Source organism: Aotus nancymaae, unplaced genomic scaffold, assembly GCF_030222135.1.
Source record: "Aotus nancymaae isolate 86718 unplaced genomic scaffold, 86718_ANA_hifiasm-v0.15.2.pri h1tg000036l, whole genome shotgun sequence".
Lineage (NCBI taxonomy): Eukaryota > Metazoa > Chordata > Mammalia > Primates > Aotidae > Aotus > Aotus nancymaae.
In genome coordinates this window covers 90,351,121-90,377,441 of record NW_026988450.1, presented here as the reverse complement: position 1 = coordinate 90,377,441, position 26,321 = coordinate 90,351,121, and the positions used below count along the sequence as shown (strand labels likewise).

Below are 26,321 nucleotides of genomic sequence, written 5' to 3'. Positions count from 1 at the left end.
GGGAGCAGATGGGGATAAGTGAAGGGAAGAACACCATTTTATTGAATTTTAATATGTAGCAAATAAATTAACAAGAAATGAAAGCAAATTCCAAAAACCTCTTGGGCTTGCTCCCCAAGGCTGTCATGGGAGGGCAGGTTCCTGTGGGTTCTTGCAGTTTCATGTGGGTTCCCATGGGTTCCTGCGGGTTCCTGTGGATTCCTGCGGGTCCATGTGTGTTCCTGCGGTTTCATGTGGGTTCCTGAGGGTTCCTGTGGGTTCCTGCGGGTTCCTGCGGGTCCATGTGGGTTCCTGCGGGTCCATGTGGGTTCCTGCGGGTTCCCGTGGGTTCCTGTGGGTCCATGTGGGTTCCTGCGGTTTCCCGTGGGTTCCTGTGGGTTCCCGCGGGTTCCCGTGGGTTCCTGCGGGTTCCTGTGGGTTCCTGCAGGTCCATGTGGGTTCCTGCGGTTTCCTGTGGGTTCCTGAGGGTTCACGTGGGTTCCTGTGGGTTCCCGTGGGTTCCTGTGGGTTCATGCGGGTTGCTGTGGGTTCCCGTGGGTTCATATGGGTTCCTGTGGGTTCATGTGGGTTCCTGTGGTTCCCATGGGTTTCTGTGGGTTCCTGTGGGTTTATGCAGGTTCCTGTGGGTTCCCGTGGGTTTCTGTGGGTTCCCGTGGGTTCCTGTGGGTTCATGCAGGTTCCTGTGGGTTCCCGTGGGTTCATATGGGTTCCTGTGGGTTCCCACAGGTGCGTCTGTGCCCTGCCTGCAGTCCCACCTCATCTCCGAGCCCCAGGCTGCAGCCTGACCCCGGCTCTAACTGGCTTCTTGATGGGGCCTTCAGTGGGCTCATGGCCCCCAATGTATGGAGACAGAATTTGTGTTTATATGCATAGGGGCATTTTTCTGGGGGTTCACAAAGGGGCCTGTGACCCCCAAAAGCTGGGAACACAAGGTAGACTGTGTGCTCTCTGGGTTCGGGGCCACGTTTTGCTCTTGTGTCCTCCGTCTGGCCAAGGACAGCGTGGCCCTGGCTTGGTGTGGTGGCCTTAGGGCTCACAAGTTCTTGTTGCAGACTGGCCTGGGATAGCCAGAGAGCGGGGCATGTGCTTAAAGGCAGGGACTGGAGTCCACTCGCCTGTGACCCTGGCCCACTGCTCACAGCAGCCCCAGCTCCCCTCCTGCCCCCACAGTGTGCTTGGTGTGGCTGGGAACTCTGAGAACCCCCCAACTCCCAGAGGCAAGGGAGCCCGAGACCTGGCATCTGGGGCCTCATCTCATCTTGAGACAGAACCGGGTGGCCTGCTTGGAGCCACGGGAAGACTTGGGCCTGGGGTGTGGTGGTAATGAGAGTGTCAGTGGTAATGGGAGTATCAGTGGTGGTAATGGGGGTGTCAGTGGTGGTAATGGGGGTGTCTGTCAGTGGCAATGGGAGTATCAGTGGTGGTAATGAGAGTGTCAGTGGTAATGGGGGTGTCAGTGGTAATGGGGTGTCAGTGGTGGTAATGGGGGTGTCAGTGGTAATGGGGTTGTCGGTGGTAATGGGGGTGTCTGGTGGTAATGTGGGGTGTCAGTGGTAATGGGAGTATCAGTGGTGGTAATGGGGGTGTCAGTGGTAATGGGAGTATCAGTGGTGGTAATGGGGGTGTCAGTAGTGGTAATGGGGGTGTCTGGTGGTAATGTGGGGTGTCAGTGGTGGTAATGGGGGTGTCAGTAGTAATGGGAGTGTCAGTGGTGGTAATGGGGGTGTCAATGGTAATGGCGTCTGTCTGTCATTGGCAGAGTCCCCAGGCCCTGTTTGCCGAGCTGGCTGATGATGAGAAGATCTTTAATGGGAGTGACAACATGTGGCAGGGCCAGGAGCAGGCGCTGCTCCCGGACATCACTGAGGAGGACCTGGAGGCCATCCGGCTGCGGGAGGAGGCCATCCTGCAGATGGAGGTGAGGCCGGCGCAGGCAAGCATGCTCGCTCTCCACACTCCACTCACGGAGGCTGGGGACCTGGGGAGCCCTGCCGCACCATTGCTTGCCCGTGGCCTGGAGGGGCTGGAACTAGGCCCCCATGGCCTTGACCATGATGACCACCTCTCTCTGGCCTTTGGGTCCAGTCAGGGAGAGATGGGAATCTGGGAGACCCATCCTCATGCCTTCCTTCCTGGGCTCCCCTTAATAGGGCATGGCCCTCTGGCGAGGGGCCGGGGCCTATGCTGGGGTAGCCTCTCGGTCACTGTGGCCATTTCCTTTGCTGTGTGGTTAGACTTCCAGGAGGCTGTTTAGCTCCAGTGAAGATGATTTGGTGCTTAATGCAGTTCCCAGTAAATTTTTTTTGAAAGCTAGAATAAATTGCTCAAAGCTGAACCTGCAATTTGGTGGTGCTACCAGCAGGGGGTGGGGTGAGCTGTCGGGGTGCAACTGTAGAGTGTGGGCACTGGGTGCAGCTTATTCTTCCTTTCTTTGACGTTTACCTGTGTATAATGCCGGCTGCCAAACGTGTCTCTAGACCGTGGGTAATCTCCTTAAGACAGTTGCTAAAACAAAGTATCCCAAGAGGCACACGAGTCCAGGCAGGTGTGTATGTGTGTGTGAGTGCGTGTGTGTGTGCATGTGTGTGTGTACATATGTGAGTGCATGTATGTGAATGCATGTGTGAGTGCATGTGTGCATGAGTGTGTGGGCATGTGGGAGTGCATGTGTGTTCGTGAGTGCATGTGTGTACATGTGAGTGCATGTGTGTACATGAGTGTGGGCATGTGTGAATGCATGTGTGTTCGTGAGTGCATGCGAGTGCATGTGTGAGTGCATGTGTGCATGAGTGCGTGTGGGCATGTGAGTGCATGTGTGCACATGTGAGTGCATGCATCTGCATGTGTACGCATGTGTGTGTGCATGTGAGTGTGTGTGCATGTGTGAGTGCATGTTTGGGCATGTGTGAGTGCACATGTGTGCATGTGTGTGCATGCATGTGTGAGTGCATGTGTGTTTGTGAGCACATGTGTGTGAGTGCATGTGTGAGTCCATGTTTGGGCATGTGTGAGTGCACGTGTGTGCATGTGTGTGCATGCATGTGTGAGTGAGCGTCTCCCTTGACTACTGAGTGCACTTAGAACACAGGAGTCAGGCAGCGTGGTGGGGACACGCTCTGTTGGCAGTGGAATCTGAGCCTCTGTGTGCGACCCTGAACGTCCTTCCCTTTTTCTGGCCTCCTCGTCTGCAGAAGGTGCTAGGGCCTGCCCACTCTGAAGCTCCCAGGGGCTGGGTTTACAGAACAAATGTCTGCTAAGAGCTGATTCTTCTAGAAAAGCAGAGGCCTGCCAGTAAGTCAGCTATGTCACTGGCTTAGGACCTGTGGCCGGCTCTGCTCTCCCAGGGAGCAGGCCTTGCACCCTTGAAGGAAGTGGATATGCACAGTGCTGGGGCCCAGCCCACTTCTCCCTTGCCCCTTCCTTACCTGGCCCCCACCTCTGTGCCTCTGCTGTGGCACCCCTTACACTGGCCTGGTGGAGGAGTGTGCATTTCTTGAAACCCGCGTTCAGGGCCCTGCCACCTCTGTGAGGTAACCTCCCCTTCACCCTTTCCCATCCTCAAGCTCCCCAGAGAGGAAGGCACCAGCTCTGGGCCTGTGGCTTCTCTCTGGGGCTGGATGAGCCCTTTGCTGTTGCTGACATGCTGCAGAGAACCACCTGAAGCACAGAGAAGGTTTCCATCCCTCTCTGCCGGCACGGTGAGGCCCACTGTTCCTAGAGAAGCAGAGAAACGGGAGCCCAGAAGCTCCTCCAGGAGTGCCAGCCTGAAGCCTTCACGTCCAGAGAGGCAGACGGACCTGCTTCCCCTTTGCGCCGAACTGAGATCCTCCTGGGAAGGTCCCGTCACAGCCCAGTGGGCAGCCAGGCTGTCCACTGGCTCTCCACTCTTGGGGTGCAGAGTGGCATGCGGAGAGGGGAGGCGCTGCTTGTTGATTGAGTCCGAGGAGTGGTGGTAGCTCACAGAAGCTCCTCCTGCCAAAGGCCCCAAACCCTGACACAGGGCTTTGGGCGTGAGGTAGAAAGGGCAGCACGCAGGGGAGGCGGGGCTCCTGCGCAGAGAGCTGGCCCACCTCCAGCCTCCTGGCAGCTAACTCGGCAGCATCCATGGAACGGGTCTGGCGCCTTCACTCGAGGGGCTGGCTTCTCCCTGTCCTGGCTGGGAGTCCTGTTCCCAGGGCCTTGTGAGGGCTCATGCTGGTGCAGCCACCCCAGGACGGGGTTCAGAGGAGTGGAGGCTTGGGCCGGCTGCCCCACCCGCGGTCCTCTGTGTGAGGGCCTGTCCATCTGGCATCCTAGCCCCAGGTTTCCTCTGGCACTCTGTGTGGCAAGTGTGGGCCGACTAGCAGCCTTTCCCGGGGCAAGGGCGCCCCACGTGGAGGCCACTGCAGTTGTCAGTGGAGAGATGGGGGGCCTGGGTCCAGGCGGAAGAGGAGCCGAAGAGGAGCCGGGGCTCTGAGTTGAGAGATGGAGGGGCCGGTTCAGGGTGGGAGTGGAGCTGGGATTGTGAGCCGAGAGATGAGGGGCCTGGGTCCGGGTGGGAGAGGGGCCGGGGCTCTGAGCCGAGAGATGGGAGGCTGGTTCAGGGCGGGAGTGGAGCTGGGTTTCTGAGCCGAGAGATGGAGGGGCCGGGTCAGGGCGGGAGTGGGGCCGGGGCTCTGGACTGAACCGAATTCACTCAAGGGCCTGGGCCTGCGTCCAGACCAGAGGACCAGGGTGGGTTGGGCTTTGCCTGTGGCCCTTGGGATCCCTCACAGCTCAGCACTGTGCTAAGGACGAGTAGCGGGGGGGACTAGGAGAGGGACGGAATAGACAGGCCCCAGGGCCAGCCTGGCCCTCCCAGCCTCAGTTTCCTTGTCTGCAGCTGGGGGTGACTCAGAGGATGTGGAGCCTCGTGCCAGCAAACAGCAGGTCTGGCACAGAGGGTGACGGGGTGGTTCTTGGAAGGCACCTGCGCTGAGCACACATCACACCACAGCCCTCCCTCCCTTTGGTCTCTGCAAATGGGAAAAACAAAACACAAATTGTCATTAGTCTTCAGAAGGCCCTGCCCCGGGTCTGCAGTGGCTCTGTGACAGTGGCTCCGGTGTGACGATTGAGAGGCTGAGATGCAGTGGAGGCCCCACGTCCCAGGCCCTGCCGGTTCGGTGGCTCTGGAGCCATCTTTGCAGCCCGAACAGGTTGCGGGGTGGGTGGCGGGGTTTGTGGGACTGTATTACGCACCTTGGCCGGCTGCAACCCGTTCCTCTGGAAGCCGGGACTTCTCCTCCCATCGTCTCCCCTCCCGCATTCACTGGGGACTTTGGAATTTGCAAGACTGTATAGGTTTAGAAGTCTCCCCGGGAGATTTGAGGTCCGAGAGAGCCCCTACATGGCCAGCCCTCAGGGACTTCCTAGGTGGACAGTGTGGGTGTGAACATGTGGGGCACCTGAGGCCCGGGCGGGGGCCAGCGTCAGCCGGTGCCCAGGCACTGCCCTCCTTGTTCTGGGTTTCCTCGAGCATCTGTGGCTGCTGTCAGGCAGGGCGTGGGTTGGGGTGGTGCTGGGGGCTCCTGTCCGCTGGGACTGTGGGCCCCGCCCAGCATCCCTTTCCTTTGTCCTCCTCCCCAGCATTGTCCTTGGGACAAAACACAGGCCCAACTGGGGACATGCTGTCCTGGCTGTGGGCCCGTGCCCACTCACTGGCTGGGTGACCCTGAACCTTGATTGGTCTTGGTCGTTTCATCTGTGAAGTGGGCAGCTGGAGGGATGTCCTGTCCTCAGGGACTTGCCAGCTTGGAGAGCCCACGTGGCCACAGGCAGAGTGTAGTGGGCCCTGTGGGAGGTGATGGGCTCTCAGAGGACCCTCGAGGTGCTGTACAGCTGGCTCAGGAGGCCCGGGATTGACTGGGCAGGAGACAGTGGAGACCGGGCTGGCCTCGGGTCTGGGCAGTGAACTTGGCGCTGTGGCCCTCCCAGGCCTGGTGCAGTCGGATTCTGAGTGAGGGTGTTCTGCCCCTCCTGGGGAGGCTGTTGGGGCCGCCAAGACCCACGCTGAGGACCCCTGCTGGCTTCCGTGTGCCCCTGAGCGCCCACCCCGATCTGAGCATTGCTGCTTCCGTGGTGTGCTCTCCTCAGGGAGGCCCTCCCCACTGCGCAGCGTTTCCCTGCCTGCTGCTTCCTGAGGGGGTCTCTGGTAGGTCCCTGCCCCAACAGACGGTAAGCAGCCCTCGCCTGCCTGGCGTCGGTCCCATCCCCAGAGCCTGGAGTAGTGGGCTCCGCACAACTTGCTGGAACTTATAGAACAAGCATGTCAAACTAACCAGTGCCCCCAAAGACAGTGACTGCCCTTCCCCCACTGTGGCCACCCCTCCCCCACAATGACCACCCCTCCCCCACAATGACCACCCCTCCCCCATGAGTGACCACCCCCTCCCCCACAATGACCACTTCCTCTCCCATGAGTGACCACCTCCATTTCCCATGACAGTGACTGCCCCCTCCCCCGTGAGTGACCTCCCCCTCCCATGATGGTGGGTGCCCCCTCCCCGATGATAGCATGCCTGCCCCCAGTGCTAGGCCTGTGCTGAGCCCTCACTGCTGGCCTCCAGGGTGGCCTCAGGTGCCACAGGTGGCGTCTCATCCACGTGCACAAGGTGTCCTGCAGAGCCACGCTGTGGGGCTGTGTGGGAGGTGCAGGGAGAGGCTGGGCCAGCCCCAGAACATTCCCAGCCCGAGTCTGGGCGATGGCCAGCCACCAGGCCGCGTTTCTTTACTGGTTTCTGCTGGGCATCTTTCTTTTTCTGTCCGTGTGAGAACGGACTTGATAAATATGCTACCATTTATCCCAGAGCAGAAGAGGAGCCACCCAGGCGCCGGTGGAGGGTGAGGGCTGCTGGTGAGGGAGGGCCTGCGCCCTGTGCGTTCCGTGGCTGCTCATTGTCTGCAGTGCGGCCGTCCTTGGCCTGCGTGGGGCCTTGGCCCTCTCCATGGTGCCGGGAGTCCCCGCCAGACAGGCCATGCTCCAGCTGTATACACAGGGGTGTTAAGGGGCAGAACGGCCACCCGAGAGTGAGCAGGACCCGGGATGGCTCAGTGCACAAGCTCCCTCCAGGGAGGATGCCAGGCCCACTTCCCAGTTTGAGAGGCCTTGGGGCTGGAACCCAGGCAGTCTGACCCCGACCCAAGTGCCCCCTGTCTCTGGAGGGTGCGGGACCTGCAGCCCTGTCATTTGCACCTTTGACCTGGGACTGCCCGCCATCTCCCAGGTGAGGTTCGTAGTGGGAGGAGTCGTGCCAGTCACCTGTGGGAGCTGAGTCTGCATACGGGTTGCTCAGATGGGAGGTGGCTTGAGGGGTCTCAGAGTGTTGCCTGTCCCACCGTGTACTCACTCCCCTCCCTGCCTGAGCTGAGGTTCCCTGTCTCTGGCCTTCCAGCCTTGGGTGGCCCCTGGTGCTGGTCCTGGGCTGGAGCTCCAGCCTCCCAGGATTCCAGCTGTTGGGTATCCAGGTGCTGCGGGGACTGGCAGCCTCCTGGCCAGTGGCCCTGTCTGGATGGAGGAGAAGATGGAGAGGCCATTCCCATCTCATCACCAGGAGTGTGAGCTTTAATTGTGTTTGAGCAGCAGCACAAGCCCGGGCGTGGGTGAGGAGGTGTCTGAACATCCAGTTAGGTCGTGTCCGGGAGCCACCGCTCATCTCTGCAGGCTGTCTACTGCCCCTCGGCTGTCCGCCTGTCCAGCCAGACCCTCCCAGTGCCCGCAGCTCTGCTGACCCGTGTGGACCCTGCTGACTGGCCCCGCCTCCTCTTGGCCTTGGCCTGGAGAGCACTGGCTTCCAGGACAGCTGTTTCTGTCCTTTGCACTGAGCTGTGGGACTCCCAGAGGAGGCAGGGTGCCCATGGCCGCACAGCAAGGCCTCCAGCTGCCGCCAGGAGCCTAGGCCAGAAGCATGCCCGGAGTCCTGGCTGGCACCATCTTGCCGGTCCTCCCAGGTCGCTCTCTGAGCCCTGGTGTCCAGCCCCTGCCAGGTGGTTGGGATGGGGAAGGCCTTTGAGGTAGTATCTGCAAGGTGCTCTGCCAGCCAGGAGTCCTTGTGGCCCTGTGGGTGAGGGCATGAAGGGAGAGGGACAGCCCGCAGTCTGGTATTGGCGGCCCTTGCTCTTGCCCCAGGTGTGAGCGAGGTGATCCCTGGCTCATCCCTGCAGGGCCAGCCTCCAGTTCTGCCAGGGGCTTTCCACACCCTGTTGGCCTTCGCCGCTTCTCCCCTCCAGTGCCCTTCCTCACGCCTCCCTCCGCCTTCCCTCTGGCCACCCTGCGTCCTCTCAGGTCCCCAGGGGTTCCAGCCTGGCAGACCCTGGAGCAGTTCGCTCTTTCCTCCTGGCCTCAGGCTCCCTTACTCCCGCTCCTTGTTGCCCCTGGGTGGGCCGCTCCGCCCCTGTCCCTGCACCCCCAGGTGGGGCCTAGGTCACCTTTTTTATTTGGCTAAGTTGGGGAATAGGGTGGCACTAAGAGGAAGCTTAGTGCCAAGGCTGGGCAAGTGCGGCCCTCCTTTCCTGCCCCTACTCCAGCCCCGCTTCCTGCCTGCTGAGGCCCCCATGGGGCTAAAATGCATCCCCTCAGTCTGTGGGCAGATGTGCCAGGCCAGAGCCAACAGGTGGCATCTGGACGCCGATAGCATCCAGTTAGCAGGAGATGACCCTCGATCCGAGGTGGCCTGTGCTGTCCGGCTGCCAGGCTGGTGGGAGAGATGACAGCCAGGTCTCCAGGAGGCTTCCTTGTCCCCTGCGGAGGGGAGCCGGCAGGCTCAGATGTCTTCTAGCCAGGGAGAAGTAGGAGCTGGTCCAATATCCCAGGCCCAGCAGCATCACTGGGCCATGTGACCCTGAGCAGGTCTCTCCTGGAGCCTCAGTTTACTTATTTGTAAAGTGGGCACAGTGACACCAGCCTTTGCTGGCCACAGGGTGAAAGTGCCACGGTGGAGTGTAACTGCGGCAAGAACTCAGGCCTGGGAAGAACCCGGACTGGGAGGCGTGTCCGTCGCTGTCCACGTTCCTCACACCCACCCTCCTGCCACGCTGGGGACCAACACCTGCCCTCCCCCTCGGGAACGCGGCCAGGCTCCAGGGTGAGCAGGTGAACCCTGGGCTTTGATGTTGGCTCAGCAGCTCACTGTCCACTAAGGGGTTAGCCTCGCACTGCTGCCAGCCGGGCTGTTGTGCCCCTGAGCCCAAATGAGTACAGCTGTGGGTGCCGACAGCCTGCGGTGCAGCTGCTCCGGGGAGGGGCTTGCTGTGTCTTGCGGCCCCCTAAGGAAGGAAGGAAGTGCCAGGATCCTGGACCTTCTTCACGTGGGGTCCTGGGGCTCCCTGGGGCAGGAAAGGCGAGCCGTGCTCTGACACATGGCCCCCCTCACGCTGTGTGCCGAGTGTGGGGGAGGTGGAGCCTTGCCACCCGGCGAAGAGCCCCTGCTGATGGCTGCACTTCTGTGTTGTGTAGGGCTGTGGGTCTGTACTGGCGGGCACCTGGCGAGGTGTGTTCTGCCAGCCTTGGTCTGGGATGGGGCTGGGAACTGGCTCTCCGGGCCTCTGAGGGGCCCTCGGCAGGTCCCGTGCAGCCAGGAGCAGGACTCCATGCTCAGGGTGCTTGGGGCTTAGGGGGCATCCTGAGGGCCCAGGACAGTCTTGCCGTGGTCTGTGTCATGTCTGCTCTTTCTGTGTCCTCACTTCACTGATGACCTTGACTTTGACCTTGCTTCTCATTCCATGGAGAAACTGAAGCTCTTAGAAGAGCGTGTCCACAGCCTCTCGAGGCCCGGCCTGCCCCTCTCCAGGGGCACGGTGGGCTGCTTGCACCGCAGCTAGCCTGTGACTCCTGCCTGGCTGCTCCCCCACCGCCACACGCCCATCTTGCCCCCTCACATTCCCCTCTCCGATTCTGCCCATCACAGGCACATTGCAGTCATGCCCACTTTCCAAAGCTCCCATGAAAGCAGGTGCTGCCCCGGCCACCCGCCACTGGTTCTGGCACTCCTCCACTCCTCTCTGGCCCTCGCCTCGCTTCCGCAGGGGAAGCTCATGGATGCTGTGGGCCAGAACTTCCCCGCGGGCAAAGCTGAGACTGCCTCCCCTGCCCAGCAGCCTGGAGAGCCGAGGGTGGAGTCTTTTGTCTGCTCACGTCTCGCGTTGGCTGTTTGATGGGATGCGGGCTGGGCTCTGGGCTGGAGCTCCACGCTTGGTCCCTCCCATGGCCTGGCTTCTTCCCGGGGCAGAGGGTGGGCCCTGGAGGACGCTACCAGGACCCTGGCAGAGCCAGAAGGAAGCCGAACCTCAGAAGCCCTACAGCATCCCTTCTCTCACATTCTGCTGGACGAAGGTTGGGAGTGGGGGGCGTGCGTTGCTGTGACCCTCCACGGGAGAGGCAGCTGTCCCCTCGCTCCCATTGGACCGCTCTCTTCCTCACTCCCCACCCCAGATGCCTCACAGTTCCCTGAGTAGGCCCGGCCACCCCTGCTCCTGGTTCCTGTTGCCCGAGGCCCAGAGCACCCTCCTCCCAATGCCTGAGCCTCTGGCTCCCTTCCATCTGCAGGCCCTGACTCCAGGGGTGCGCTCTCCCCCCAGCCGCCCTGTGCTCACCTCACACGCTGTTGGGTTCTCTTGTGAGGATTTCTCTCTTGCCACTGGAACATAAGCCCTGTGGAGGCAGCGGCGTGGTCACCGCTGCGTTCGCAGCAGCTCACAGGCCTGACGCTGCCTGGCACCTGGCCGATTGCTGCATGGACAAATGGGTGGGTGGTGGTGCTAGGTGGGGTGGGTGCAGGAGGGCTGGGCCGGGGGCTGCACGTTTCTATCCTGGGACCCCATGAAGGATGTGTGTTTAACGAAGGGCTCTGCTGCCATGGTCTATGCGCATCTCAGCCCACACCAGGGCTCTGTGAGAGCTGCACTCCTACGTTCTGATGTTGTCAGAGATGACGGTGGCTTGGAGCAGGCCCATCGCTTGGCCAAGGTCACACAGCTTACCCGCCACAGACCTGGGATTCGAGCCCAGGTGCCCGACACCAGCATGAGGCCGTCCTCGCCGTGACCTCTGAGAGCCGACGCTCGCTTGGCCTTTCTGAGATGAGGGTGGTGGGATTCGTCTCCAAAGTCACCCGCAGGTCCAGAGCCAGGCACAGAAAGAGCCAGCGCTCCAGGAGCCAATGACTTAACCCTCAACTGGACGTCCTGAGCAGTGGGCGGTGGGCGGCGATGCGTCTCCCTGGGCTGGAGGGGTTGAAGGGAACAGGCGCATGCCAGGCTCACTGGGGCACTGGTCCAGAGCTGACCGCCTGCTTCCCGCTGGCTCTGCCCACCTGCCCCTCCATGTCTGCTCTGCGCTCCCGTCACCAAGCCCACGTCACCTGCTGGAGCTCCTGAGCAGGCGTCACCTGACCCAGGTACAGAGCTTAGAGTACGCCAGCTGCTCTGTTGCCATGGCTACCTGGCAGGCCTGGGAGGGCGGAGGATGGGACGTAGAGATGGCTCAGGCGGGGCCCCAAGGCCCCAGGCAGAGCCCAGCAGGCCTGCCCTGTGGTTGGCATTGCACTGACCCGGCTGACCTCTGGCTGTAAGCGAGTGAGTGGATAAACGCATGCGGCGTGGTGACTGCATTAACTGGAAAAGTCGTCTTTGAAGGTGGATGGTTGCCAAGATCCTAATTATAAGAGATGGTGTGATAGAGAAACGCAGTGATGTTTATCGTCATTCTGGAAGGGAACTCACGGGCACACACCCCGGTTTTATTATGTCGCGTGCAAGGTGCTCTTCCCATGGCGCCAGTGAAAGAAGAGAAAGAAATTCCCTGAGAGCTTTTAATGAGTTCTAGTTTTAGAAGCAGTCTGAACAATAATTGCACGATTTAACCATCTACTAAGGTGAGGTGTTCCTCGGTCTCTCCCTCCTCTCCCACTGTCTGGCTGTCCTGCCGGGGGACTGCTGCCTGCCCCCTGAGAACAGCCCCTTGGTCAGGCCCCACCTTCCTTAGCCTGTCTTTGGCCTCTCTGTCGCCCTAGAACTGAGGACTGGACTTCTCTCTGGAACTTGGGTCCCACCTATGCCCTGGGGGAGCCCAGGTCTCTGGCAAGTCCCCCAGGTGTGCCTGGGAGTGGAGCTGCGCCTGCCCCGGGCATCCCCCTCAGGAGCCGAGGCAGGGCCCAGGGCCCGCAGTGCCTGCGGGGACCCACCCTGCCAGCTGCCTGCCCGACTGGCCCTCGTCTGGCTCTGGGGGTGGAGGCCCTCTCTGGACTCATCCTTGGGATCTGCCCACACCATCAGCGACAGGCCCAGCTGCAGGTCCCAGCCCACTGCACCCGCCCAGCTCTGCTGCAGCCATGGGGCGCACTCAGCTCTGTATTCGTCCATTTGTTCTGAGACCAGCACTGGGCCAGGACGAAGGAGACTCCCCAGGAAGTCCCGGCACCCTCCGGTGATGTGGGAGGAAGAGGCACAAAGGCAGGCGGTGCCTCCAGCTCCCACTCCTGTCACCATGCTCCTACACAGAGGGCTTGGGGCTGCCCGGTGGGAGGGGCCCATCCCTCAGCATCTAGCGCCTCTAGAGCAGTCTTCAGGGCACACCCGGCCCCATCCTCCCGGCAGGCCTGAGGCAGCATAGCGGTATACGTAGCCCGAGTGGCCAATGTGAGGACCTGGGTTTCTGGGGCTGCCTGTGGGCTGGTTCTGTGAGATCCCGGCACTGTCGCCTGGAGGGGTAGTGGGGCCCTGGCCTCCAGTGGTGGCCTCGGACTGGAGAGCAGGGAGGAGCCCCAGGCTCACCACCTAGGTTCATCGTCCTTTCCCTTCTGTACAGAGAGTGCTAGCACCCATCTGACAGAGCAGGGAGGACGGGTGGACCCGGCCCAGCTGGCCCTGCCCAGGGCCTGTGGGAAGTGGTTCTCTGTGCCGAGCCATTTTCCAGAAAACGAGGGTCAGGGGTTTCTTACCTGTGACTGCTGGCCTGGAGCCCGAGACTCAGATCCCAGGGGCCCAAGCTTCTGTTCAAGCTTTGCTTCCCGCTTAGTTCGAGGTGAACAGTGTTACTCATCAGTGAGCACCTTGGCGGGGGCTGGAAGGTGCCTCTGAGTGTGCTTGGCCGGCGGGCAGCTGACCCCTCTGCTGGGAGGTGGGACCAGCTGGTGTTTGAGTGCCAGGCATCTTAAAGAGACGGGCGCCTAAAATGAGGAAGCGCAGGCTTCGCACAAACGTTGGCTTCTAAGAGGTTGTGGAGTAGGAGGCTCTCTGCATGTGGCCCCGAGGCGCTGGCAGCCCTGCCACCCCAGCCTTTGGAATTTGGGGTGCATGAGCCCGTGGTGCCCGGGGCTATGGTCCCCTCTTACGGGAGGCACAGCCCAGTGCACTGAAGGCGTGGAGTCTCCCTGCGCTGGCCGTGATGCAAATTAACATTCTGTGTTAGGCTCATCCCAGTGGACAGTTACCACTGTTGCTACCACTTGTCTGCTGAGTCCAGCAAGGAGTGGGCGAGAGCCCCTCCGGCAGCCCCAGCCCAGAGAACGGGCTCCCCACTACCTCCTCTGTCCGCGGCCCTGACGTGTTGCTGGTAAGGTTGGAGGGGATCACAGGTGGCCCCGCCATTGCTGGCTCCTGGCAGCCCCAGCACTGACTACAAAACCCTTCCGCCCAGGAGGACCCGGGGCCCTGGAGGAGCGAGCCCTCTGTGAAGCCAGGCAGCGGCACAGTGAGTGTCGGCATGTTATGGAAAATCACTTCGGCCACCGCATCTCTGGGGGGCTGCCCCCAAAGCCCCCAACGCAGGCCATCTGTGCCCTGTGGGCACCACAGGGACTTTGCCTGACTTGGGAACACCACGTTCCAGCCCGCGCTTTTGGGGTTACGGAAGTTGACTCTGGTGTCAGCAGGGAATGCCCAGTGCAGGAGCCGTGTGTGCTCTGAGGTGTGCCTGAAACTCTGAGGCTGAGCCTCAGGGACTCACAGCTGCCCCTCTTCCACCCTGCCCCAGCAGCTGTCCCAGGCCCCTGAAAGGCACTGGACTCTGGGCCTTGCTCAGCCACAGCCCTCCCTGGCATCTCACCAAAGCTGCATCCCCACAGGCTGGACACGGGCTCAGAGCCATGCTTCTGCCCAGGGACACAGCAGCACTGTGCCAGTGTGGCCCTTCTCTTCTTCTGCTCATGGGAAGCAGATTGACTGGTGCACACACGGGGCCCATCCCAGGCCAGTGGTTGCAGCACAGGACGTCCTCAAGGGTGGCCCACCGTCCCTGAGGTCTGGCCAGGGTCCTGGGTTCCACGTCCCGGAAGGAGGCCCGCTGTCCCTGAGGTCTGGCCGGGGTCCTGGGTTCCACGTCCCGGAGGGGGGCCCGCCGTCCCTGAGGTCTGGCCGGGGTCCTGGGTTCCACGTCCCGGAGGGAGGCCCGCCGTCCCTGAGGTCTGGCCGGGGTCCTGGGTTCCACGTCCCGGAGGGAGGCCCGCCGTCCCTGAGGTCTGGCCGGGGTCCTGGGTTCCACGTCCCGGAGGGAGGCCCGCTGTCCCTGAGGTCTGGCCGGGGTCCTGGGTTCCACGTCCCGGAGGGAGGCCTCCCGTCCCTGAGGTCTGGCCGGGGTCCTGGGTTCCACGTCCTGGAGGGAGGCCCTGGGTGCTGCCCCGCGTTGGTGATGGTAGTGACCTGGGTCGGAGTCTGCCTAAATGTGGGTTGGATGCAGATTCCAGCATTTTCCAGCTGTGTGTCCTTGGACACACTAACCCTCTCAGTAACTCAGTTTCCATCTTTCCTGTCAAGTGGGGCAATAACAGGGGAGTCACAGGCTGCATGGGGAGATGTGTTCTCCCTGTGAAGCCCTTAAGGGCCCCTGCAAGTCCCTGAGGCCATGAGCCACCAAGACCAGGCCCAGGTGCACCAGGCCTGGGTGTGCTCAGTGGCCAGGGTCGAAGTTGTGGTGGTGTGGTCATGCCTGGCTTTTGACGGCGTCAGGTCTGTAACTGGGAAGCCTTTGGAGGAGGTGACCCACCTGGCTGAGCCATGCCTCATGACCTTGATGTCTGGGTGTCCTGAGACCGTGACCTCCCTCCCACAGAAGGTGGTGGTGACGAGGAGACCAAAAACTGACCTGGGCCGACCCGCACCCATCCTCTCATTTGCTGCTGCCCCGTTGCCATGCCACAGGTGCACACCGAAGCGGTGACCTCAGCCCCACCCTCTCACCACCTTCCCAGCCACGGTCCAGTTCCCATAGTTGCTGCCTGCCCCTGTATCACAGTTAAGCCCAGTAATTGAATTGCAGTTGATGGTACGTGTCAGTTAAGATCGTGCTAAGTGCTTCATTTCCCAGAACACTCCTAAAGAGAAGATGAATTCTCTTGTAACATTTTGCAGTGCGGTGAAATGACCCTATGGAAATCAGTCCCAGCTCTGGAATGAGCTGCTGACTGGACGGGCGTGCCAGGGCAGGGGTCACAGCAGGCCTGAAGGAGCTTCCCCTGGACTGGGCTGGAACCCAGCCATGTGCCAGGCGCTCTGTGAGAAGGGTTGGTTTTGTTTGGGTGATGAGTGAGCAAACCTGGCTTGAGGTGACCGGGCTTGCCCAGGCCCGTGCCGCTGGCCAGTGGAGGAGCCGTCCCAGGTGCAGCGTGGCAGTCAGGGAAGGAGTGGGCGTCTGGTCGCTGGGCAGGCGCCTGAGTCCAACTCTTCCCTTCTGAGAGGCCCTGGAGGTCATGGGATCACTTGAGCCCCCGCTCCCTGCTCTGTCAGATGGGTGCTAGAATGCCCCTGGGTGGGTGCAGGTGTGACGGGGAGGTATGTGCCCTGCCTTAGGCACAGCACAGGTGTGTGCTCTGAGCGTGCTGTGGCCACATCCCTGAGGATTATCAGAGCCACTTGACGGCAAAAGGAGTGAGTGTAAAGGTAGACAGCGTGGAAGACGCAGGAGGCCAGCACAGTACGCCAGGTCCTCCTGCCCCACGTTTCTGTTCCTTACTCTGTTCCCTAGCTTCATGAAGCCACCCAGTCCTTGGATAGCGGTGGAGCAACCATCCACCAAGCCCCTCACTGACCCACCCACCCCCCATCCGTCATCTGTCCACATATCATCCATTCACTCCTTCATCCTTTCACCCACTCACCTGTCCATCCATCATCCATCTACCCACTCACCCACTCACCTATCCACCCACCAATCCATCCATCCACCCGTCCACCCACCTATCCACCCACCAATCCACCCACCCACCCACTCACCCACCCACCTATCCACCCATCAATCCACCCACCCCCCACCCACCCACCCACCCACCCATCCACCCACCCACCCACCCACCCACCCACCCACCAATCCACCCACCCACCCACTCACCCACCCACCTATCCACCCACCAATCCATCCATCCACCCGTCCACCCACCCATCTGTCCAACTACCCATCCATCCATCCACCCACCCACCTACCCACCTATCCACCCACCCACCCACTCACCCACCCACCTATCCACCCACCAATCCATCCATCCACCCGTCCACCCACCCACCCACCCATCCGTCCATCCACCCACCCACCCATCCGTCCATCCACCCACCCACCTACCCACCTATCCACCCACCCACCCACTCACCCACCCACCTATCCACCCACCAATCCATCCATCCACCCGTCCACCCACCCACCCACCCATCCGTCCAACTACCCATCCATCCATCCATCCACCCACCCACCTACCCACCTATCCACCCACCAGTCCATCCATCCATCCATCCATCCACCCACCCATCCATCTCTCCAACTACCCATCTCTCCATCCATCCATCCATCCACTCACCCACCCATCTCCCCACCCATCTCTCAACTACCCATCTGTCTATTCACCCACCCACCCACCCACCCATTTATCTACCAACCCATCTGTCCATCCAATTACCCATCTCTCCGTCTATTCATCCATCTACCTACCCACCCACCCATCCACCCATCCATCTATCCACTCATCTGTCCAACCACCTATCCATCTACCCACCCACCCACTCATCCATCTACACAGCCATCTGTCCAACCACCTTTCCGTCTACCCATCCACCCACCCACCCACCCATCCATCTACCAATCCATCACCCACCCATCTATCAATACACCCATTCATCCATCTAGCCATCCACCCATTCACCGTTCCATTTGTCCACGCACCTATCTACCCATCTATCGGTCATCCTCCCGTCTATCCATCCACCCTTTTGTCCACTCCCCTGAACCTGTTTATCCATCTATCCCACTTCTTTAGGGTTTGCTGGGCAGTGCCTGTGTGCTGGCCCATGCTCAGTGCTGCTGCACAGAGAGGGAAAGCTAGACCCTTCTGTCTAGAAGCCCCCAGGCAAGTGGGATGGGGTATCTGCCTTCGACATTCTCTGCTCTCCTGCAGTCAGGCCTTTACAGTGCTGAGGATGCTGTCCTACACTAGACTACAAATCCCAGGGGTAGGCTCTAGGGCCTGTGTACCCAAGGAAGCAGCTCACAGCCCCTGGGTCACCTGGAGAGCTTGGGGCTTGGCCTGAGAGTCAGGAGACAGAGAACTGAGATCCCTGCTCTGTCTCTGACTTTTCGGGTGACCCTGGGCTTGCCCCTGGCCTTTTCTGGGCCCAGCCATGCCTCTCTCACAGGAAGTGGACAGACCAGCTGGTTCCTGGTCTGCAGGTGCTGCCTGGGCCTGCCCCAGCCTCGATGGGCACTCTCAGCTGCCCTTGGTGTCTGCCCCACAGCCCTGCTCCTGACGTGGCTCTGTCTCGTTTCCACAGAGCAACTTGCTGGATGTGAATCAGATCGTCAAGGACTTGGCCTCCATGGTGTCGGAGCAAGGAGAAGCTGTCGGTGGGTACCCGCCCCAGCCTCAGGCCACCTGCTGCCCCGAGGGCCTGTCCGCCAGCCCGCAGCCCTCACCCCTAACCCTAAGTGTGCCTGCTACTGCCAGGAGCCCTGGCTCTCAAGCCAGTGGGGCAGGAGCTCCCAACTCCAGCTGGGTGTCTTTTCCTCAGTTGAGGAGGAGCCAGTCTGCCCCTGGTGCCCACAGGCCTTTGGTTAAAGCACTCAGCTGCCCACCAGGACCCTCAGGCCCTGCCCTACCCACCCACTCTCCCTCCATGCCCTGGGCAAGCTGTGGCCTCACCTTGGACCTGTGCCGAGAACAGCCTCCCGGCCCCTCCTGCTCTGACGACTGGCTGTAGGTCCAGAGACCCTCAGGCAGCTGGCCGGGTGAGACCCTCAAGCACCTCCCGGGGGCTTGCCCCTCAGTCCCCTGGGAGCCTGGGCTTCCAGCTGCTCCGTGGCCCCAGACAGCGCTCCCTGACCGCCTCCTCTCCCCAGGACCCCTCCTGTCTCCTCGTCCTCCCGGGTTCACCCCACCGTCAGCTGCCAGCAGTGGCTGTAGCTGTTTCTGCCCCTGGCCAGCTCTCGCGGGCTGGGATGTGCTGACTGTGTGGAGTGGTTTGTCCGCTCTAGGTGCCTACCAGTCCCAGTGACGGATGGATCGGGAAGGGCACTCCTGCCAGCAGTTTAGGGAAGGGGGCAGTCATCGGGAGGGGACAAACCAGGGCTGACCCACCACATGTGATCAGGGCCCCAGGGAGGGCAGAGGGCACCTGGCAGGTGGACAGGCGGGAGGCCCAGAGAGTGGCTGAGACACGGGGGCCTTGCTACCGTGTATGCCGGCTGCCTGTGCGGGGCGCCGACGTGAGGCCTGGCTGCCGTGCCCGGAACCTGGCGGCGCTGCTCTCCCCGAGATCTCTGCCCCCTGCTCAGCCTCTGGTGCCTTTCCAGGGTCCAGCGGCAGCAACGCTACATGCCGGCAGAGCTGCAGCCCCGAGCCGGCCACGCCCCTGCAGCCGGGCCCCCACTCCCGGACCAAGACGCGCAAGCCCAACTTCAGCCCGCAGGAGACGGAGGTTCTGGTGCAGAGGGTGAGGCGCCACTACCCGCTGCTGTTCGGGGCACTGCGGGGCACGCACGCCCGGAAGCACCGCGTGTGGAACCGCATCCTGCAGGCGGTGAACGCGCTGGGCTACTGCCGCCGAGACCTGGGCGACCTCAAGCACAAGTGGCGGGACCTGCGGGGCGCTGTGCGCAAGAAGCTGGCGGAGGGCGCCGCGCCCGGCCTCATCCTCACGCCTGTGGAGCGCGTGGTGGCAGAGACCTTTTCTGCCCACGGTCCCCAAGGCAAGGACCAGGCCACAGAGCCCCTGCCAAGTAAGTGGGCCCTCCCCACAGCCCGTGCCCAGGACTACCCTGCCCCAGGGTGAGCAGGGCTGACGAGCAGGCTGCGAGCCTCCTGCACCAGCTCCCGAGAGGGACATCCTCCCAGGGAGACCTAGAGGCCCATGGAGATGGCTGGCCATCCTCCTGCCCCTCTCTTCTTTTAGGTGGGGAAACCAAGGCTCAGGGCCAGGGACGGGTCTGCCTGCCTGGGGAGTGGAAGGGCTGCGGCTCCCTCTCAGAAGGGAAGGTGGGGTCTGCCCAGCATTGCCAGGCATTGTGGCACCAAGGGGCTCGACTGTAGACGCCACCTTAAGCCATGCCCACTGGGTATCCAGATGGGACGCTGGGGCCGAGTTCCACATCACTGTAGCGAGTGAGCGCCAAGATGAGGAGGGAATCACAGGTGGTCGCTGGGACTGGTGCCTGCTGAGGGGTGGAGACGAGGGCAGAGCTCACCAATGCACAGCAGCAGCAGCAGCGGGTGCCACCCAGGGTGCCCTGCTGCCCTTCAAGCCCCCATCTCGGCCTCTGGTATTCCCACCTGATGTCATGTGGCCTGGCCTTTCTCTCCACACACGGCCCTCCTCTCCCGAGTGCAGTCCAGAGGTGGACACAGCTGTGCAGAGGTGGACACAGCTGTCCTTAGGCAGCCAGGTCTTCTATACCAGCGGGTCCCCACAGGGAGAACACGCCACTTCCCTGTGCAGAGCCGCAGGGTCTGAAGACGGGCTTTTGGGGAGGAAGGAGGGCTTCCCTCTGCTCTCCCCCAGCCCCAGAGCCCAGGGTGCAGCTGCCAGGAGAGAGCAAGGCCAGCCCGCAGGTGGGAAGAGCCTCAGCCTGGATGCGCCTCCAGCCGGCTGACCCTTGCCATGGCCCCCGGGGAGCAGGAAGTGACTTGTCCTGTTCGTTGGTCACTATTGAGCCGCTTTGGCAGAGCCAGGGAGGAGCCTGGGCCCCAGCTTGGCTCCTTCCCCGGCTATGGTTGCGGCGGCTTCCCCCGCCTCCTGCTGGCCCATCCCTCTGGGCACACAGCCTCCCAGGACACACTGTGCCCCACTCCGAGCCCACGGGCCCACTCCAGGGACCACTAGACGCCAGGTGTTTTTGTGCTCAGCTGGGCCTCGTCTGCGCCTGCAGCTGCCCCTGGCTCCAAGGGTGATGCTGGCTCCATGCCTCCTCCCACCGCCTCCGTGACTCCTCCCTCTGCATCTCCTGACCTCCTCAAGACACTGCTCCAGGAGCTCCTTCTCCATCCTCCACACATGCCTCCACCCTTCAAAGCACAGCCCTGCTGGACTCTTGCCTTCCTGGGAGCTGCTGGAAGGACTTTGGGGACGAAGCCTCAGAAGCAGGACCAGCTTCGTCTTGAGGGCCACGGAGTGGACAGAAGGACTCAGCCTCATGGGACAGGCACGCCCCCAACTGGCGGCCATGGCAGAATTTGGAGCCTGGGCCAGCCTGAGCTGCTCCTGCTCATGGCGGTGCACAAGGCTGGGACCCATGGGGAGAGTGGGCCGGGCTGGCTAGGAGATGCGTGTCGACCCAGGGTGCCACCAAGCCTGTGACTGGCCTTGGACAAGGGACCTGGGCTGTGGGTCTTGGGCAATGGGCCTGGTCACTTGGCCTCTTGATGGGCCTTAGGGATGAGCCTGGGGACAGTGGGCCTCATCATGGGATGGGGCTGGAGGAGGACCTTAGTTCTCCTTTCAGGCCTGTGCAGGCCAGGAGTGGCTGTATCCACCTCCAGGGAGGCCACACGCTCCTGCAGGGCAGGGCCTTGCAGCTCAGGGTTCTACGGGCAGAGGCAGGCCTGGTTGGGGGGTGCTTCAGGGAAAGGGCGGGCCTGCGGTGTGGGGCTGAGAGGGAGGGGTCCACCACGGGTGGCACTGGTGTGGCCTGGGCACTCAGCCCTTTTCCGCAAGTCCCCACCCTGGAAGCTGTGGGAACTCAGATTTGCCCACCGTGGGATTCCCTGCCCTAGACTGAGACCCAGCCTCCACTTCTGACCCCTGATGGATCAGCCCCTCCAGGGCCACAGGCCGCTGGGCTCACCTCCGTCATGGGAGTCTTTTGGTGCCTGTGAGCTGCTCTGAGTGGCCTGGCCACTGCTGACAGCAGCTGACATTTGTTCAATTCCCGAGTGAGGGAGTGCTTGGGACAGGGTCGGACTTCCCCTCTTGGGCACTGAAGTAAGGAGCAGGGAAGTGGCCACCAGGCCTGGTGACAGGGTGGGGACCTCACTGCAGGCCCAGGTGCCCGGAGCCGGCCGTGCTCTCTGCTCTGCAACAGTGCTGCCTGGGGCTTGGGCAGGGCCAGGCCTGCAGGGCTGATCACAGCTGTGGGGCTGGGGGCAGCGATCTGACAGCGCGGGGGCAGCGATCTGACAGTGCGGGGGTCTCCCGCAGAGGCCCCTGTGCCCTCAGTTTCCTTTGAGGTGTGTGTGCTGTTCTCCGAGTGTCTGGGGACAGCGATACCAAAGGCTGTTCTCTTTGGCCCTTGGAGGCCTGGCCTAGTGCTTGGCTGTCCCTTGGATCCTGGAGCCAGGGGACCTGCAGGGGGCCCCCGTGGAGCACCCCTCGTTTCAGGAGGGCCAGGTGCCCGGGGCCCTGTGGCTCTGCAGGGCTGACCCCACAGACCAGGGGTCTCCAAGACCCAGCAAAGCCACGGGACCAGGGATGCTGGCTGGTGAGGTCTCGGAGTGCCTCTCAGTGCCACGGGGCCCACGCACTGAACCTGGCCTCACCCCACAAGGAATGCAGGGCCACACGGCCCTAGGAGCAGCCTCCCTCCCCTCTCCCATCTCTGCGTACTGCCCTGGGGCAGGACATGGTGTGCCCACCTGGCAGCTGGGGCACTGAGGAAGACATTGCTGGCTGCAGAGCCGGGTGATAGTTGCGTGATGTGTCTTGACTGTGGGCAGTGCCAAGCTGGTTGAGAATGCCCCTAGGACTGCCCTGGACCTAAGGCCGGTGCATGCAGCCCGGAGCAGCAGGATGTCCGTCCCCATCCTGAGGGTGGGCCTGCAGGTCACACGCCATGATCAGAGTCCCCGGTGTCAGGGCTCCGTGTAGAGCAGGACTGGGCACTGGCTGAGTCCATGAGTGGGTGCAGGGCTTGGCTGAGGCTGCCTGTGGTCATGGGCAGAGAAGGGGTCCAGCCAGGGCACGTGGCCTGTCCAGCGCCACCTGCGTTAGCCCAGACTACCACAGCCTCCCTGCCCTCCTGGCAGACATTCTCTACTATCTGCGTTCACCGCTCAGTGACAGAAGTGAGGCCAGGCTGTTGCTACTGTGGATGCAAGGTGGCTTCTTTGCATGTGAGGGGGCAGTGCCCAGGCCCAGTCTGGGGCTTCCTCCCTGGCAGGCTGGTCTCTCCTGGGTGGCAGTTGTGGGGGACTCCGTCACACCTCTGGCCCCATCTTCCTTCCCTCTCCTCCTCCACTGGCTGAGAGGGTTGTGACCCTGATGTGGCAGGGCATGGAGAGCCGTGGTCATTTGGGGACTGTCTACATGTGAGCCAAGGGGTGCTGTGCTCCAGGAGCAGCCCAGGCTGTTGCCCATCCCCACCCTCTCCAGGCCCTGGCTCCCTGTGCGGGGGTCTGGCTCTCCCCACCCTGGCTGGGGCGGGAGCCCCCAGATGCAGCGATCAGGGTGCGTCTGTGAGTGCATGTGGCTCCAGCAGGGCCCTGGGCTGGGGGCGAGGTAGGGCGGAGCTGGTGACCAAAGGTTCCAGGATCCCTGTGAGGCCTGGGGGGCTTCTGAAGGCAGAGCTCATGGGCTTCACCTCCTGCCCAGGGGCTTGCAGAGATGAGGCCAGTTCCCTAATGAGAGAAGGGAGGCCCTGCTGGGACGGTGGGGAGTGGCCCTGTCTTTCTGAGGACCCTGCTCCCTCAGAGCCAGTCCTGCCAGGCCGGAGGTGGCGCTGTGCCTGGCAGCAGTGCCTGTGGTCGTGACGGTCTGTATCCCAGGCCTCGACCCCCAAAGGCCCAGGTCAGCCCGTCCCGCCCCAGGGGTTACTGCAGGGGCGGTTTCTTTAGATGTTTTTGCCTCCCGAGCTCTTTCCAGTTGCTGGAATGGAGGCAGGCCTTCCAGAGAGCCGCCCTCTGGGAGGAAGGCATGCCCACCCTGTGTTTGCATCTGGCTCTGTTGTGGACCCAGCCTGCGCCTGTGCTCCTGGCACCCGGGCAGCACGTGTCCTTCCCTTGGGTGGAAGAGGACGCTGAGCACCAGGGACTGCCCAGGTCGCGCACTCGGATTCAGATGGAGGCTCTGGTGTGGGCAAGACCTGCTGGGGCCGATGCGCTCACCACTCCCTGCCTCAAGCCCACAACCGGCCCCAAATTCCTCGTGGGGCGAGGGCGGCTTCGGCACTCGTGGCACGTGGTACTGCCGTTTTTGCTGCTGGTGTGGCGGTGTAGAATCTTCCAGATCCCTGGGGCTGCCCTGGGCCTGGTCTGGTGGTTCTCGTGGGCCCTGCTGATGTGACTTCCCCGGGCATCACTGCCGCAGCCACTGAGCCTGGCTTTGCCCAGGCACCAGCTCCTGTGAGCCCCCCACGATGGCGAGACTCGCTGGTGAGCTCCCTGTGCCGAGTGGGGCTCAGCGCATGTGGCCAGCCAGAGCCCTGTGCATGCAGACCTGGCCTCCATCAGCCCTGCTGCAGCTCCACAGACATTCAGGCCGGGGCTGTGCCCCTTTAAAAGGGGCCGTGCCACAAAGTAGAGGGACTAGCCCAGGTAGCATCATGACAGAGTGGGACTTGACCCCAGCCCTGACCTCCCCCTGCCGCTCCCACCCTTTTCTGAGTGAGTGCTTCCTGCCTCACCGGTGTGGGCACTGAGGAGTCTCCTTCCTGGGCCACCTCCAGGTCTCCGTTCTAATGCCATTGCCCCCTGCCCACACCAGGCAGAGCCCTCAGGGTGCCTCCAGCAGCCCAGCGCCCATCGCTGCAGCCTCGGCTCCTCCGGAGGCCCTGGGCTCAGGCTCCGTTAGGCTCCGTTGGGCTCGCATTTGATGGTGTCCGCAGGGCTGGGGCGGCTGGGCCTCCATCTGTAATCGCCTTTTGTTGTCTTGATTTGCAGATAGTATTGAAGCCAGCCTCGAGGCTGTGTCCTCGCATGCGGAGGCAGCCCGCCAGCTCCTGGCTGGAGCCAGCCGGCACCAAGTAAGTCCGTGAGAGGGCTGAGACGGCCCTCCGTCCCCTGTCCTCTAGGCCTCCCTGCGTCTGTGAGGGGGGCCCAGGCCCTGCCTTGTGCCCGGGAGGGGCCTGCCTACAGACCTCCTGGAACCAGCCTGCTGCTCAGGTCCTGGGGGCTCTGGGAGTGGCGGGGCCACCTGAGGACCAGCCACTCACTGTTGCTGACTGGTGGTCCCCCCAGGAGGACAGGTCAGGCTGGCTGGGTACCATGGCCCAGCTGGGATGGAGTCCCGGCCACCGTCTTCCCCTCACCGTCTCTGTTCCCACTGTGGCCGGGTGCTCCTAGCTAGCCCTGACAGGCAGAGATGACCACGCAGAGCCTGTTACTCAGGGAGTAACCAGGGGCCAGGCAGGCTGGACGTTCAGTCCAGCAAGGTGAGGGTGGCATGGGCCACCGTGGGAGTGCAGAAGAGGCCCCTGGGCCATCGGGGGGCTGGGACAGCGCATGCTCTTGACAGAGGAGCAGGGGCATTGCTGGCAGATGGGATCGTGTGGTAAGTGTGAGGTCGGGGTGCGGGAGCAGCCAGGTGGGCAGGTGCGACGAGTGGGGAGGCACGTCCTGGGAAATCACGGCTGTGGCTGCAGAGTGTCCTCAGTTCCTTCACGGGTGTGAGAGGAAGAGGGGGCCGCAGCCAGAACCATGCAAGGACTCGAGTGGATGGAGATGGAGGGGAAAGGCCAGGGCCGCCTTGAGCTCCCACTCGAGGTCCAGTGCAGGCACCCCTGCCGGGGGAGTGTGTGGTAATGGGGAGGCTGGGCCCCTCCCCAATTCTCTGTCAGGGGCCATTAGACTCAGAAGGTTGGGGTCACTAAGGGTCCACCCCTGTTGACAGCTGGTGAAAGCCAGGCTGGGAGACCTGGGAGAGGCTGTGCCAAGGTCATCCGCAGGATCAGGGCAGAGGCAGGGCTGCGGCTGGGTCTCCTGGCACCAGCTCCGGGCTCTTTGGCCTCAGCCCCCAGCCCGCCATCTCCTAGCTGCTGAGGGCAGCTAGGCCCAGGGGCCTCCAGGAAGCGGAAGGTGGAGGCTCTGGTGACGGACAGCAGAGGACCTCATCCCAAGAGGAAAGCAGCCAGCTGGCAAGGTGACCCCTCCCGAGCACCCTGGGACCACCTGGTCAGAAGCAGCACCCATGCCTGGGACGGCAGGATGATGATGAGACAGTGAGGAAGAGGAGGAGGAGGAAGAGGAGGAGGAGGAGGAAGAAGAGGAGAAGGAAGAGGAGGAGGAAGAGGAAGAGGAGAACGAGGAAGAGGAGAAGGAAGAGGAGAAGGAGGAAGAGGAGGAGGAAAGGAGGGTGGCGGCAGCTGGGCCAGCCACCTGTGCAACGGACACCCTGCCACGTTCCCAGTGAGCCTGTGGGCTCAGTCCCCGCAGAGCAGGCACCGCCCACACTGCAGAGGAGATGGGCAGGGCTTAGGCCCAGGAAGCGGAGGTGGAGTCACCTCTGCAGAGACTGTCCTGCTCCTGCCCGCGAGCGGGCCTCCCCACAGAGTGTCAGGGGAGGACGTGGGTTGCCCCATCCTCCACACCCAGGGAACTGGAAGGGTCAGAGATCCCGAACTTAGAGACTCTGAAGCCAGGCCTTTGATATGCAGCCTGGGAATCTGAGGCCTGCAGAAGAGAAGGTGTTTTCTAGGGTCTCAACAGCTGTTGAGACCAAGCCGAGCCAGCCTTGGAGACCACGTCTGCCGAGTCTCAGGTTCAGGTCTCTCCCTGTTGGCCTAGGGAAGCTTAACCCTCTCATCTTCCTGGGGACATCACTCAGGTGGATGGGTGCCTGCTGGACAAAGGGATGGCCAGATGGATGATTGGAAGGATGGATGCATGCGTGAGTGGATGGAAGGATGAGGTGTAGTTGGGCGGGTGGCTGGGTGGATGGAAGGATGAGGTGTAGTTGGGCGGGTGGCT

At 62.3% G+C, this 26,321-nt stretch overlaps 1 protein-coding gene across 2 annotated transcripts in view; it reads left to right on the top strand.

Moving 5' to 3' along the window:
* The window catches only part of TSNARE1 (t-SNARE domain containing 1), a 128,461-nt gene extending 102,888 nt beyond the window's left edge, over positions 1-25,573 (top strand). Inside the window, exons 10-12 of one of the 2 annotated variants that reach the window (XM_064384667.1) lie at positions 1,760-1,918; positions 17,764-17,836; positions 24,297-25,573. In XM_064384667.1, the coding sequence (XP_064240737.1) occupies positions 1,760-1,918; positions 17,764-17,836; positions 24,297-24,391 (327 nt within the window). In that variant the 3' untranslated portion in view covers positions 24,392-25,573. Of the gene's footprint in view, positions 1-1,759; positions 1,919-17,763; positions 17,837-24,296 lie in introns of those variants that run through there. The other variant, XM_064384665.1, reaches the window with a different exon arrangement.
* Positions 25,574-26,321: the final 748 nt, after the last annotated feature.